The sequence below is a fragment of the Scylla paramamosain genome, chromosome 32 (genome assembly GCF_035594125.1).
Source record: "Scylla paramamosain isolate STU-SP2022 chromosome 32, ASM3559412v1, whole genome shotgun sequence".
Lineage (NCBI taxonomy): Eukaryota > Metazoa > Arthropoda > Malacostraca > Decapoda > Portunidae > Scylla > Scylla paramamosain.
This window is the reverse complement of record NC_087182.1, coordinates 3,036,255-3,052,171: the sequence shown is the minus strand read 5'-3', so window position 1 is coordinate 3,052,171 and position 15,917 is coordinate 3,036,255. Positions and strand designations below refer to the sequence as shown.

The 15,917-nt window shown below is 43.5% G+C and overlaps 2 protein-coding genes across 2 annotated transcripts; one reads left to right on the top strand and one right to left on the bottom strand.

Annotated features, from left to right (window-relative positions):
• Window positions 1-429: 429 nt before the first annotated feature.
• LOC135089376 (KH domain-containing protein 3-like) lies at window positions 430-10,524 on the bottom strand. Its single transcript, XM_063984940.1, has 5 exons — window positions 10,513-10,524; window positions 9,440-10,390; window positions 5,849-5,921; window positions 5,579-5,648; window positions 430-550 (listed from the first exon to the last, which is right to left on the bottom strand). The coding sequence occupies exons 1-5, from the start codon at window positions 10,522-10,524 to the stop codon at window positions 430-432; spliced, it is 1,227 nt and encodes a 408-aa protein (XP_063841010.1).
• Window positions 10,525-10,537: 13 nt separating this feature from the next.
• LOC135089375 (ankyrin repeat domain-containing protein 29-like) lies at window positions 10,538-15,513 on the top strand. Its single transcript, XM_063984939.1, has 5 exons — window positions 10,538-10,577; window positions 10,734-10,753; window positions 10,947-11,144; window positions 13,468-13,633; window positions 15,036-15,513. Exons 1-5 carry the CDS (start codon window positions 10,538-10,540, stop codon window positions 15,092-15,094), a joined length of 483 nt encoding a protein of 160 aa, XP_063841009.1. The 3' UTR covers window positions 15,095-15,513.
• The last annotated feature ends 404 nt before the right edge of the window (window positions 15,514-15,917 follow it).

The following is a 15,917-nucleotide window of genomic DNA, read 5'->3' as shown; positions in this document are numbered from 1 at the left end:
AGTGAAACAAACGCTCCAGCCATTACAGTTATCAAGATAGCGTTATCATTTTTAGCCTTCACAATAGCAATAAAAGCATATACCACTACAACAACAGTAAAATAAACGACCATTACAGAAACTGACACGAAAACCTTAACCATTACAAGAAAACTTAAATAAACTTGAGCATTACAGTGACAGAGAGAGCATTAACTATTTGTCAGTCCTTACAGCAACAATTAAAACACAGACCATTACATTAACAGTGAAATAAACTTGACCATTATAGTAACAGTGAAATTAAAGCATTAACCATTATTCACAGTGAAGGCGTTAACCATTACACCAGTTAGCCAATTCATCAAGGCGTCAATGCAATAACAGAAAGGTACACAGTGAGGCAGGAAGCAGGGCCGTGATTGAGTGCATGAGGCAGGTGCATATTGATTAGCGCGCCAGGTGAGCAGGGGAAGGTGAAGTGCCGGAGGTGTAGGTGTGTCGAGCCTGCCAGGTGTGCGGGGGGGAGGATGCGGGAGGTGTGGAGTAGTGCAGGACAGGTGAGGAAGTGCTGGGGTGAGACAGGTGTTAGTACAGGTGTTTAGTGTAGAGGGGCAGCTAAGGAAGAGGTGTGGCTGGTGTTCAGTTATGTTGGGCAGGTGTGTGTGTGTGTGTGTGTGTGTCCTCCATCCTCCACGTAAGTCATAATGCTGATGTGGGTTACAGGATTCAGTCTATTTATACCTGTGAGTCATTACGTCTTTCTGTTCCATTTACCTGATGACACCTGGCTGACCCCCCTACCTGTGTACCTGTGTTCTTTATCCTACCTCTGCTTTGTGATGCTGTTTTTGTTAATTATTTGTTGACACCTGACTGACCCGCCTACCTGTGTACCTGTGTTCTTTATCCTACCTCTGCTGTATGATGCTGTTTTTATTAATTATTTGTTGACACCTGACTGACCCGCCTACCTGTGTACCTGTGTTCTTTATCCTACCTCTGCTGTGTGATGCTGTTTTTTATTAATTTACCTGTTGAAACCTGACTAATCCGCCTAGCTGCTTATTTATCCTTGTGTCCGCTGTGTTGTGATGTGGTTTTATTAGAGTTGCCGGTTGAAACTTGTCTGATCCGCTTACCTGCGTATTCGTACCAGTTACCTGTTGACACTTGACATCCTCCTACGTTTGTGTTCGTTATATTTCTCTGTGCTGTGATGATGTGACCTTACCGATACTGGTTCTATAATGTATGTGTGTTTGTGGGGCAGTGTATAGAGTCTCGTACCAGTTAGCTAAGAAAGTTACGGTGTTTTGTGATGTTTTGTGATGCACACCTTAAATTATTTACTGGTTTGTTTGCTTCTGAGCGTGTGACGTGGACCGTGGTAACACACACACACACACACACACACACACACACACACACAAGGACATCATGTGCATTAGCGAGTCATCCAATTACTAGTCAAGAGCTCTTTTACGTACACACACACACACACACACACACACACACACACACACACACACACACACACACACACACACACACACACACACACACACACACACACACACACACACACACACACACACACACACACACACACACACACACACACACACACACACGTGACACCATGAAAAGAGCTCAGTAAGCCTTGGAAATTCCTGCCTCGCCCTCAGCTTATAAGTAATGGCCACTCTTGAATTAATCGTTAGCAGCCCAGAGGAGGGTTTCAGGAAAGTACGTAATAAAGAAGAGCTGGGGAGGGAATGCAAAGTTTTGGACACCTGTGAAAAATGTTGGTGTACCCCCTTACATTCTTCTTCTTCTTCTTCTTCTTTCTTCTTCTTCTTCTTTCTTCTTGGTTTGTTCTTTTTTTTTTTTTTTGTCTTTTGTGTTGTTGTTTTTCTTTCTTTTTCTTTCTCGTTTCTTCGTCTTGTTTTTACTTGTTCTTGTTCTTCTTGTTCTTGATCTTCTTCTTCTTCTTCTTCTTCTTCTTCTTCTTCTTCTTCTTCTTCTTCTTCTTCTTCTTCTTCTTCTTCTTATCTGTTTCGTTCTCTCGCTTTCAATTTCATAGTCTTGTTATATGCTTGTTCTTGTAGTAGTAGTAGTAGTAGTAGTAGTCCTTACAATTTTCTATTCATCTCACTACTACTACTACTACTACTACTACTACTACTACTACTACTACTACTACTACTACTACTACTACTACTACTACTACTACCACCACCATCTCCACCAACATCACCACCACCACCACCACCACCGCCACGAAAAAATATTAAAAACACCGTCACAATCCCGTTTTCTATACAGACGCCAATGAACTAATGCATCAAGGGGGGACTGAGCCATAAAGGGAGGGCGAGGTTGTACCATTAGCAGCGTGGCGGAGGGAATGGAATGACACAGGGAGAATAATTAAAAAAGATTAGCAAAAATGAAGCACGCAGTTATGGCGCCAGAATTGGGATTGGAAGCTGGAGGGATGGGGTGACTGTGTGTGTGTGTGTGTGTGTGTGTGTGTGTGTGTGTGTGTGTGTGTGTGTGTGTGTGTGTGGATTTGCATATGAGAGAGAGAGAGATTTAAATAATACACGAACTTTCATCTCCAACGCCACACGAAATGACCTCCTCCTCCTCCTCCTCCTCCTCCTCCTCCTCCTCCTCCTCCTCCTCCTCCTCCTCCTCCTCCTCCTCCTAGCAATACCATCTCTTCTTTTCCCTTCTTCCCACTTTCCTCCTACGTGCCTTCTTCCACCCTCTCTCGTTTTCCTCCTCCTCCTCCTCCTCCTCCTCCTCCTCCTCCTCCTCCTCCTCCTCCTCCTCCTCCTCCTCCTCCTCCTCCTCCTCCTCCTCCTCCTTCTCCTAAATTACCCCATCCAATCTACAGGACTCTGAGCTCCCTGACGCAAACTGCTCCTCCTCTTCCTCCTCCTCCTCCTCTTCCTCCTCCTCCTCCTCCTCCTCCTCCTCCTCCTCCTCCTCCTCCTCCTCCTCCTCCTCCTCCTCCTCCTCCTCCTCCTCCTCCTACTCTGCGATATGTAAGCGTAGAAGGAAAAAAAGATAAATAAAGAAGAAAAAAAAAATGCGCGGTATATGTAAAGGAGGAAATTGGAAAAGAAACGTGGAAAGAAAACGGAGTTTGGATATAGAATAGTTTACGTGAGAGGGAGGAATAGAAAATGGGATGTGGGTGTTATTATTATTATTATTTAATATTATTATTATTATTATTATTATTATTATTATTATTATTATTTATTATTATTATATTTTTACTACTACTACTACTACTACTACTACTACTACTACTACTACTACTACTACTACTACCTACTACTACTACTACTACTACTACTACTACCACCACAACAATAATTCATGACACCACTTTTATCACGCGAACGAAAAGAAAGAAACGAAAAAAAAAGAAAAATAAAGAAAAAGTGGTGAAAGCGAAAAAAAAAACCCACCACAAACAAAACAATTAAACCAACCAATCACGGAACAGAAGCCCAATCCAATCAGCCAATCAGCGTGAAGCATGGCGCACCACCAAATCACACCACGAGACTATGAGTGCCCTGAACACGCCGCGCCTTTATCTGTAACCCTAAAGGGGGGGCATGAAGTGGCGGGGGCGCGGCGTCCCCTTACTGAACTCACTGAAGGGGGCAGTGCTGGTGGTGGTGGGGAGAGTGAAGAAAAAGCTACGAAAAGATGGTGATAGTGATGATGAAGGAGTGGAAGGAGTAGAGGATAGTAAAGATGGGACGCCCTCACCTCCTCCTCCTCCCCTCCTCCTCCCTCCTCCACCTCCCTCCGCCTCCGCCTCTTCCTCCTCTTGGGTCAGAGAAGAGTGCAGCCTCCTCTTCTTCTTCTTCTTCCGCACCATCTGCAGTGAATGTCTCACCATCATCTTCCGTTCGTGAGGATGGTGATGCGACGTGTGGGAAGGTGTGTGTGTGTGTGTGAGTGTGTGTGTGTGTGTGTGTGTGTGTGTGTGTGTGTGTGTGTGTAGTTGTAGTATTCAGGATCTTGACTATACTGAGTTTTCTTCTTGGTATTTATATTTCTTCAATCTTACCATGTGTGTGTGTGTGTGTGTGTGTGTGTGTGTGTGTGTGTGTGTGTGTGTGTGTGTGTGTGTGTGTGTGTGTGTGTGTGTGTGTGTGTGTGTCACTTCAATTTTATAGAATTATCTTTCGTTTTCTCTCCTCACTTTCGTTTTCCCTGTTCTGTTCTCTCCTCTCTCTTCCTCTCTCTCCTCTCTCTCCTCTCCTCTCCTCTCCTCTCCTCTCCTCTCCCTCTCCTCTCCTCTCCTCCTCTCCTCTCCTCTCCTATCCTATCCTATCCTATCCTCTCCTCCCCTCTCATTTCATCTCCTCTCTTCTCCTCTCCTATCCTATCCTCTCCTCGCCTCTAGCCAACCCCTCCCCTCCCCTCCCCTCCCCTCCCCTCACCACGTCTACTTGCACTGGGGGGCGGCGCGGCTGAGGGACAGTTTTTGCATATGGAGATAGACAATTACCACCGACACTACCACCTCTAGGCTCTTCTGTAACTCTCCCTCTCACTTTATTTAGGCGAGTGTTCAGTGTGGGGGGCGCGCCAGGGGGTGATGCTTATGATATTGGTGTATTGCTGCTAACACTAAGGTCCGTATTCAGAAAACCTTTATTACTTCACTACTACTGTTTTCAAAGGCCACAGAGATGATAAGCCAGGTTCCCAAGAGTGTTTCTCTTATTAGTAATGTAGAAATGTTGTTAATCTATCACTAGAACGGCGAAAACTCCATTAAAAACCCGCGTCACTTCAACTAGAGCCTTTTGAAAGTAGTGGAGATGGTCGAATTTCAGACTCTGCATTCAGAAACCAGTTATTACCTCACTACCACTGTTTCTCCTATTAAAAAAAATGTAGAAATGTTGTTAATCTGTCTCTAGAACCACGAAAAGACCCTCAAGAACCCGTGTCACTTCAACTAGAGCCTTTTGAAAGTTGCAGAGGTGGTGGAATTCAGACTGGTATTCATAAACGCTTTACCTCCTTCACTATGACTGTTTCCAAAGGCCACATAGATGATTAGCCATGTTCTCAAGAGTGTTTCTCCCTCTAACAATATAGAAATGTTGTTAATCTATCACTAGAACGACGAAAACGCCATTAAAAACCCGTGTAACTTCAACTCTATAGAGGCTTTTGAAAGTAGCGGAGGTGCGGCGTGGAAGTGGTTCAGAATACAATTGAAAGGGTCTTGTTCTTGAGCATTTCATTCAGTTCAGTGGTTCCTTGTTCTGAGATAGCCTCCTTTGTCTCATCATGGTTATTTTTAAAGGCTGCAGAGTTTATACATATATAGGCTTCTCGTGTGTGTGTGTGTGTGTGTGTGTGTGTGTGTGTGTGTTTCTTCTCCCGCTGATGATGCTAAAGTCTTGTTAAACTGTTACTAAAATCACGAAAATATCCTTGAGAAAACAAATGCGATCTACTAAACACCATTGATGATGAATTCTTGCTGCAACTATCAGTACAAATCGCGAAAATCAACAGCCTTGCCGAATCCCCCAATAGCGTTCACCAAATTCTGTTGATCTTGCTGTATTCTTGACAAATTATCACCAGAATCACGAAAACATCCTTACAAAAAGCTAATAGGGAGCCACCAAAGCTTATTAGTGATGCAGAATCCCTGTTAAACTATCAATAGAATTGTATAAACACCCCTGCAAGTCCCAGTAACCTTCGCTAGAGCCTTTTGGAAGTTGTCGAGATAAGACGCGGAAATATTTGAAAAAGTGTCCACGCAAACTTTTCCTTCTTGGTACACTAACTCTTTACTTCCCTTAACCCTTTGGCTTCTGCGGCTTCTCCAGTTTAATAAGGTGGTCCAGAGAAAATATAACGCAGAAAGACACTATGCACTGGAGCAAAGGGGCGTCATACGTTAGTTCAAACCCTATAGTGTCTTATATTTGTGCTTAGTGAAATGGTTTTAAATTACTCATAGAAAGTCGTAACTAAGTAAGTGTCCTGTTGTCATTGTGTTCTTGTATTTGTGTCTCCGTGAAGTGGTCTGAAATTTCTCGTAAGTGGTGAGTCCAGTCTCCTGTTGTCATTACCAGTCAAAGGGTCAACTGAGGTAAATTTGAGTTCTCTCCCTTAAAATATAGCAAAAAATAGCACGTTTCTTCGCAATTTGACGCTCCTACAAGCCATTTTTACAGTGGAGTTGCGGTAGTGGAGTGAAGGCGAGTGCGTGTATTCTGTATGCAAATGAAGGCAGGCCGAGAGTTGGTATAAATTGTAAAATACACGGAACAGGTTTAATTACATGACCAAATTTAAGTTTATCCAAGCCGTAACTAACTCCCTTACTTTGTCTAGGTTACATGGAGAGTCAGGTTAGGTAGGCCCAGTTTTTATTTATTTATTTTTTATTCATTTGTTTATTTACTTTTCATGTATTGGAGAGGCCGCTTAAAGGAAAAAAAAAGTAGGGAAAAAATAAATATGAACTGGTAAACATGTCAATGAAATAAAGAGAATAATAGATTGATAGATAAGTAAGATTGATAAAGTAAGTAAGACAGGTAATAATTAAATAAAGTGTAATAATATAAGGTGAATATAGGAGTAAATAAATAAATAAATAAATAAATAAATAAATAAATAAATAAACCCGGTCGTAATAATAATAATAATAATAGTAATAATGATAATAATAATAATAATAATAATAATAATAATAATAATAATAATAATAATAATAATAATAATAATAATAAGAATAATAATAACAACATCAACAACAACAACAACTAAAAGACCCAAGAGACCCAATACAAACCCACCATACAAGTCACAGTGGCTCGTGTTGAAATATATAATTAACCATGACAACAACAACAACAACAAAAACAACAACAACAACACCAAGAAAAAGATAGATAAAACACTCAACAGCAAAAACCAACATGCACACAGTAACCACACACACACACCAGGTCACACCAGGTCACATCAGGTCACATGAGGTCACATCAAACGTTTAGGAAAAAGGACTCAATAGGAGCAGTGTTAATATGTCAGTGTGTAGCGTCAGTGTTCCCAGGGTGACTCACGTAGCGCTGTGTTTCCCTATGACTCACACGTGGCCAGGACAGGTGTGGGGTGGGGGGCGGGCGTCAGCGTAGCGTCCACAATAGCGTCACTACCCACACCATCTCTTTTCTCTCGTCATAACTTCGCCTTCGTCAGGAGTGAAGCTCTTGTGAACTGTGTGGATGCTTGCTGGAAGAAATGTATTTGAGATTTTAAGGCTCTCTCTCTCTCTCTCTCTCTCCTCTCTCCTCTCTCTCTCTCTCTCTCTCTCTCTCTCTCTCTCTCCTCTCTCTCTCTCTCTCTCTCTCTCTCTCTCGTTTATTTATTTATCCCTTCTTCCTCTGACTTTTTTTTCCTTTCATCTTTTTTCTCTCTCTCTCTCTCTCTCTCTCTCTCTCTCTCTCTCTCTCTCTCTCTCTCTCTCTCTCTCTCTCTCTCTCTCTCTCTCTCTCTCTCTCTCTCTCTCTCTCTCTCTCAGCGTATGTATGTATGCATAACTACCACGCTCAGGTGTGTAATGTATGTATATTCTCACGCTCACAAAGTTTGCAAAGGAGGAGTTTTGAAAGAGTTAGCCAGTTAAGTCTTGCAGGCGTCTTGATGCTCTCCTGCTAAGTGTTCAAGTTATAAGGAACTGGGAAAAAAAAGAAGGTTACAGTTTGTGTCTTGTGAGTAAATACTGTGACTGACTGACTAATTAATCTGACTGACTGACTGAATAATTAGCCAACCTCACTCATTCACTCACTCACTCACTCACCTGCTGACTAATTCATTAACTAATAGACTGATTAACTAACTAACCAATTGAGTAACTAGGTAATTAACTCATTAACTAACTAACCAATTGAGTAACTAGGTAATTAACTCATTAATTAACTAACCAATTGAGTAACTAGGTAATTAACTCATTCACTCATCCACTAGCTAAATAAATAACTATCTGTCTCTCTATCCATTCATTTAGCTGTCTGTGTATCCATCTATTTATCTATCTATCTATCTGTCAGTCTATCTATCTATCTATCTATCTATCTATCTATCTATCTGTCCTTTCATCCATCTATCTATCTATCTATCTATCTATCTATCTATCTATCTATCTATCTCTATCTATCTATCTCTCTAACTAGCTAATTAATGAAGTAAGCAATTAAGGAAGTAATTAATTAGGTAGGTAAGTTAGTAAGCAAATAAACATAAAACATAAATAAGTAAATAGATAAATAAATAAATAAAAGCGTAAAATTTAAACTAATGAAAAGGACTCAAATATAAGGCCATTTGTACACCACTTAATTGAATAGATACGTGTGAAAAAAAGAAAGAAAAGAAAGAAAGAAAGAAAGAAAAAGAAAAAAAAATTCGTGACCTCCCATGCAGTACTCAGTGTGAAAAAAGAAAGAAAGAAAAAGAAAGAAAGAAAAAGAAAAACTCGAGACTCACATGCAGTACTTGATGCGAAAGAGGGAAGGAAGGAAAGAAAGAAGGCTGAAAGAAAAATATATATTAGTCTCCGCATAAAAAGAGAGGGAAAGAAAGGGAAAAAAAAAAATACGAGGGGACCCAAGATTGCAAGGGAGCAGTACTTGTATGCTGGAAAAAAAAAAGAGAGGCAGTTTGTATATTGTGATTTTATGTATGAAAAGGGAAATAAAAAAGGAAAAAAAAAATGGAAAAGGAAAAAAAAAAATTCTTTGACCACGTGGAATATATTTATAGTGGCAGAGAGAGAGAGAGAGAGAGAGAGAGAGAGAGGAGAGAGAGAGGAGAGAGAGCGAGAGAGAGAGAGAGAAGAGAGAGAGAGAGAGAGAGAGAATAGTCAGCAATTCCTACACATATTGTTTTCTCACACTATTTATCCACTAGCAGGCTCGTTTTTTTCTTTTTTTGAGCCTATATGAGTCACTAAGCCTATTTTTCCACTAATCCATCAATGTACAGTGGTTTCCCCGCTCCCCTCGCCATCCATCACTCAGCCTTCACATCCAAACCCACGTGAATAAGTGGATGATTGACTGCCTGCTGTATGTCGTGGCTGGCTGGCTTGATTGTGTGATTGCCTGCGTGGGTGTGTGGCGGGGAGGCTGGAACGCTGAGTGTGCGACTGTGTGGGTGTGGGTGTGTGTGTGATTGGTTATGTTAGGAACTGGCTGTGTGACTGTCTGTGTGGCGGGGAGGCTGGAACGCTGAGTGTGTGACTGTGTGGGTGTGTGTGTGTGTGTGATTGGTTATGTTAGGAACTGGCTGTGTGACTGTCTGTGTGGCGGGGAGGCTGGAACGCTGAGTGTGCGACTGTGTGGGTGTGTGTGTGTGTGTGATTGGTTATGTTAGGAACTGGCTGTGTGACTGTCTGTGTGGGTAGCTGTGTGGCTGGCTGTGTGACTGTCTGTGTGGGTAGCTGTGTGGCTGGCTGTGTGACTGTCTGTGTGGGTAGCTGTGTGGCTGGCTGTGTGACTGTCTGTGTGGGTAGCTGGGTGGCTGGCTGTGTGACTGTCTGTGTGGGTAGCTGTGTGGCTGGCTGTGTGAATTCCTGTGTGGGTAGTTGGGTAGCTGGCTCTGTGACTGTCTGTGTGGGTAGCTGTGTGGCTGGCTGTGTGACTGTCTGTGTGGGTAGCTGTGTGGCTGGCTGTGTGACTGCCTGTGTGGGTAGCTGTGTGAATGGCTGTGTGACTGTCTGTGTGGGTAGCTGTGTGGCTGGCTGTGTGACTGTCTGTGTGGGTAGCTGTGTGGCTGGCTGTGTGACTGTCTGTGTGGGTAGCTGTGTGGCTGGCTGTGTGACTTCCTGTGTGGGTAGCTGTGTGGCTGGCTGTGTGACTGTCTGTGTGGGTAGCTGTGTGGCTGGCTCTGTGACTGTCTGTGTGGGTAGCTGTGTGGCTGGCTGTGTGACTGTCTGTGTGGGTAGCTGTGTGGCTGGCTGTGTGACTGTCTGTGTGGGTAGCTGTGTGGCTGGCTGTGTGACTGCCTGTGTGGGTAGCTGTGTGGCTGGCTGTGTGACTGCCTGTGTGGGTAGCTGTGTGGCTGGCTGTGTGACTGTCTGTGTGGGTAGCTGTGTGGCTGGCTGTGTGACTGTCTGTGTGGGTAGCTGTGTGGCTGGCTGTGTGACTGTCTGTGTGGGTAGCTGTGTGGCTGGCTGTGTGACTGTCTGTGTGGGTAGCTGGGTGGCTGGCTGTGTGACTTCCTGTGTGGGTAGCTGTGTGGCTGGTTGTGTGACTGCCTGTGTGGGTAGCTGTGTGGCTGGCTGTGTGACTGTCTGTGTGGGTAGCTGTGTGGCTGGCTGTGTGACTGTCTGTGTGGGTAGCTGTGTGGCTGGCTGTGTGACTGCCTGTGTGGCTGGCTGTGTGACTGCCCCGGCTCTGTGACTGGCTAACTGGTTGATCAACTGATAGACTGACTTTCTAATTGGCCTACGAACAGTTCCATCTACTGATTGTGTATGCCTCTAATACTAATTACCTGTTTACCTATTTATCTAAGTACTTATCTATTTACCTAAGTACCTACCTGTTTACCTAAGTACCTATTTATCTCGTTACCTATTAAAAAGATAAGATAATCACCAAACTAAGTAATTAATTAACTAAATAACAAACTATTCACACCATCCCTCTTTAAGTCACCCCTTGCCTCAGTGCTCACTATTACTGCATCGGCATCTTCCCCCCTCCTCCTCTACCTCCTCTTCATAATACACACCCTTATGCGCTACCTCCTCCTCCTCCTCCTCCTCCTCTTGATCCACACCCTAATTTCACCACCACTTCTACAAACCTTACCTTCCTTACCTCATCCCTCACCGCTACTCACCCTTCATACACTAACCCCCCCTTCTGCCCCTCCGTCAGGCTGCTCTATGGGACAACGCTGAGCTGCTGGAGGACCTGCTTAATGGCGACCAGCTGGCCCACCTGGACTGCCGGGATGCGTGGGGCAGGACTCCCCTCCACGCCGCAGCCACAACGGAAAACTCTCGCTGCCTTAGGATTCTTCTGCAGGCGGGGGCGGACGTGAACCTCGCCTCCGGGCCCCGCGCTGAGGGAAGGGTAAGGATGTGTGGTGTTGTTGGGGGTGTGGTGTTGTGTTAGCATAAGAACGTAAGAGATAAGGGAAGGTGTAAGAAGCGACCAGGCCTACACGTGGCAGTCCCTGTATGTTGGTTAGGTTGAGCTGTCTTGAAATTGCCTTCTTCTTATGCCTTTTTGAGTTTAAGTGGGGTATTTTCTTGTTATCTTTACTTAAAAAATGTTCGTTATGCGTTATTTTATTTTTTTTATTTAGATAAGGATGTGTTTTTATGTAAGGTTTGGTAGAAATGGTGTTTGTTTTGGGGGATTAAATTGTCTTTTCTTATTAATTTTTGAGTTTAAGTGGGGTATTTTCCACCATTTATCACCTGTCTAAGAAAACTAGTCTCACCCTCAGAACAAACAAAATTCCAGATATATTTTAAGCGGCAGTTCTGTTTTACCTCAGTTACCGATTATAAAACAGTTCATATTTAGTACAGTCTCCCGGTTTCAACGCCAGTTTTCTTTTGAAGGCGGCTATGTCTGTTTTCTGTTTTGATGGGTGACTCGCCTCTCTCAGCATTGGAGTGCGCTGGTCAGAGAAGCGCGTTGGTTAAAGAGAATACAAAAGCAGGGATATATTAGTGAAAGAAATTGAGTGATATATAGATGAACTGGTTAAAGAGTTACTATTGATGGACAATGTGAGAGAATATATGGTAATTCAGAGCCTTTGAGATAGACAATAGTAAAGTGATGTGATAGAGATAAAGTATACCTCTATCAGTCTGTCTGTCTGTCTGTCTGTCTGTCTGAGCGTGTATCACTGTTCACACACACACACACACACACACACACAACACACACACACACACACACACACACACACACACACACACACACACACACACACACACACACACACACACACACACACACACAGGAAGTAACACAACACGTACCCACACACAAACACACACCCTGTCTGCCTATCTTCATATACCTGCACTCATTCTTTATCCACCTCATGCCTTGTCCTCACCCTGACACTCCCTGACCCTGACACACCCTGACACAACCCTGAGACCTTACCACCCTACCACCCTACTTAACATATTATAGTAATTTTTAAGTTCTCTTCATACTTAACAAACACACACACACACACACACACATCACCACCAGTCACCACTATTTAATTCCCTGTCCTTTCTCTCTCTCTCTCTCTCTCTCTCTCTCTCTCTCTCTCTCTCCTCTCTCTCTCTCTCTCTCTCTCTCTCTCTCCCTCTCTCTCTCTCTCTCTCTCTCTCGCCTCCATCACCACCAAGCACCACCACTTTGCTTCAGTTCATCACCACCATCTCCACATTTCACCACCAGTCACCACCACCACCACCACCACCACCACCGTCACCACCACCACTACCCTCCACCACCATCACCATCATGCACTTTCCAATCTACTTCCTCATTGTTTTGTTCTCTTTCTCTTTATTCCTCTATTTCATTGTCTCTTTTTCTTTCCCTCCTCTTTACTGCTTCGTCTTCACTGTCTCTCTCCTTACTTCTTTTTACTTCGTCTCTTTTCCTTTATTCCATCTTTATTCATCATTTTCTGTCTTCTTCCCTATTTCCTCTTCGTCTCTTTCATTCCACTCTGCTTCTTCATCTTCGTCTTTCTTTTCCCTACTCTTTCTTCATCCTCGTCTTTTTCCTTCATCTTTCTATTTCATCGTTTCTCTCTCTCTCTCTCTCTCTCTCTCTCTCTCTCTCTCTCTCTCTCTCTCTCTCTCTCTCTCTCTCTCTCTCTCTCTCTCTCTCTCTCTCTCTCTCTCTCTCTTCCACCTCTTCCTAGTCATCCATACTAAAATTTACTTCTTCATCATTTCTCTTCCTCCACCCTTCCACATCCTCGTCATCTCTTTCACTCCACCTTACTTAAATGTCCTTTATCCACTTCATTGCTCTTCCTCCACTCTACCATTTCCTCATCTCCTCTCCTCCACTTTACTAAAACCCACAGCTTCCTTCATTATTGCTCTTCCTTTATCATATCACTTCCTCATTATCTCTTCCTTCCATCTTCTATCATTCTTCCCCATCAACTCTAAACACGTCCACTTTCCCCCTATCTCTTCACCCTACAACCGTATTCTTATCTCACCTTCCATTCTTCCCCATCAGGTTTCCTATCCACCCACTAAACACATCCCCCTTCCTATACCCTCTCCCTGAACACGTCCCCCTTCCCCATCTCTTCACCCTACAGCTACATTCCTACCTTTCACCCACCCCTCTTCTTCAACTCTCCCTCACACATCTCTCCTGAACACGCTCCCTTCTTCTCCCCCCCCTCCAGACGTGCCTACACCTCGCCTCGGAGCACGGAGCCGTTGAGAACATCCGTCTCCTGCTGGACCACGGTGCTGACTTACTCGCCAAGGACGCCAATGGAATGACAGCACTGGACTTGGCGGAGCACGGCGACCACGAGCAGTGCATGACGGTGCTAAAGGGAGCGGCAGGTGCGTGCATGGTGGTGCTGGTGGTGGTGGTGCTGGTGGAAAGTGGAGCAGGATGGACGAAGGCACGTAGAAGGAAGGATGTTAAGGAAGGAAGGGTGGGTGGATGGGAGGGAGGGAGGGAGATGGGTTAGGAGGTGGAAGAGGAGCTGGAGGAGGAGGAGGAGGAGGAAGAGGAGGATCATTAGTATTTGTAGTAGTAGTAGTACAAAATAACTATTATTATTATTATCATTATTATTATTCGTAATAGTATTAGTATTAGTATTAGTAGTACTAGTAGTTGTTGTTGTTGTTGCTGTTGTAGTAGCAGTAGTAGTAGTAGTAGTAGTAGTAGTAGTAGTAGTAGTAGTAGTAATAATATTAGCAGTAGTTGTATTAATAATGATAGTAGTAGTAGCAGCAGTAGCAGTAGAGGTGTAAGAGGAAGGAGTAGTAGTAGTAGTAGTAGTAGTAGTAGTAGTAGTAGCAGCAGAAGTACAAGTAACACAAACACACTCCCAATTTACCTGTCCTTGCGTGTCCTTCCTTCCCTTGCCCTCCTCCCTCCGCCCAGCCCACACCCTCATCCCCATGTGGGCAGGAGTGGGCGGGGGCGGCCTTCCTATGTCGCCTTGTTTACAAATGTTAGCTTAGGGCGGTGTGTGGCCCTGGAAGATAAAAGGAAATAGAAGCAACCAGACTGTTTTTTGTGTCTTGAGCTTCTAAATGGTGCGACACTAAACTGTAACCAATGGGCAGAGAGAGAGAGAGAGAGAGAGAGAGAGAGAGAGAGAGAGAGAGAGAGAGAGAGAGAGAGAGAGAGAGAGAGGGGGAGTTATTGATATGTTTTTACCAGAAGTTAGAAAGAAATGTGTGTACTTGCTTTCTCTCTCTCTCTCTCTCTCTCTCTCTCTCTCTCTCTCTCTCTCTCTCTCTCTCTCTCTCTCTCTCTCTCTCTCTCTCTCTGCAGTCCTTATTCCTCTCTCTCCTTTTTATTCTCCTTTGTTTCTTCTTTTATTTACCAAGGTTTTATTCAATTATCTCTTATTTCTGTGCCTTTTTTTTTCTTTTTCTTTCCTTCCCCCTCTTTTATTAAATCTATAACCTTCCTTTTTCCTGTGTCCAGCATTTCTATTTTCCCTACCTTGTTTTAATTTTAACATCGTATATAAAGACTGACCCTCACACCTGACCTTTCTCATCCCTTCCCTTCCTCGCTTCTTTTCCTCTCTTCCCCAAATTATTCCCCTCTTCCCTCCCTCTCAATCTCCTCTCATCTCATCCCTCTCATCCTTCCTCTCTTTCATCTCTCCATCCTTCCTGCTTCTCTCCCTTTTCTCTCCCCTCCTGCCTTTCATTCATTTTATCTACCTGCTCCTCTTACCTGAGTAGCAATCAGTCTCACCTTTGTATTCCGTCACAGGTACGTACCGAGGCCAGACTTCAGGTTCCTGCTTCGTGAGTACAATAGTTCCCCTTTAAATGTCACGTTTTCTTTATTGCGTTTTCCGCTGTGAATGAAAGGTGGCTGGGATGCGCCGTGGAATTGTATTGAGTCTTGGCGGTGGGAATTAAGAGTATATGGGTTTAGTTAGTGTAGTGAATGGTGTTTTCTTGTTGGGTTTATAATAAGCTGGTTTTCTTGTTTGTTTTGGGAAGTGTACATGAATTTTGAGTGATGTATTATAGCTGATACATAAAAACAAAGAAAATTGGAAAGATTGTACTGAAGGGTGTTAATCTTTTCTATTTAAGGGCAGCAACATTACAAAAAATAAATAAATAAAAAAAGAGCCCACTGAGGTGCCGGTCCGTAAACAAAATCTGATACATAATAACATAGAAAATTTGAAAGACTGCACTGAAGGGTGTTATTTTTTTTTTTTGTAAGAGCAGCAACATTAAAAACAAACAAAACAAGAAAAGAAAAAAAAAAAAAAGCCCACAGAGATGCCGGTCCGCTAAAATAATCAGAAACAATCGTAAAAAATTGTGTGATAAGTGTCTTGAAACCTCCATTTACATCACAGGAAGCAGGAAATACAAAAGCAGGCAGGGACTTGTGGAATTCACGTGCATATACTGTTAAACCCAAACATAACCTGCTTTTCCTGCGAGTATGCTGTGGAAGCTGTGTATACATAGAGAGTGACGCATTAGGTATGTTGCTGATACGTAAGAACTTAAAAAAAGAAGCTACAGGAAGCCATCAGGTTCCCCCCATGGCTGTACCTGTCTCCGTCCCTGTTCCTGTCCCTGTCCCTGTCATTCCACTAGTGACCGAGGAAGGAAAATAAATAAATAA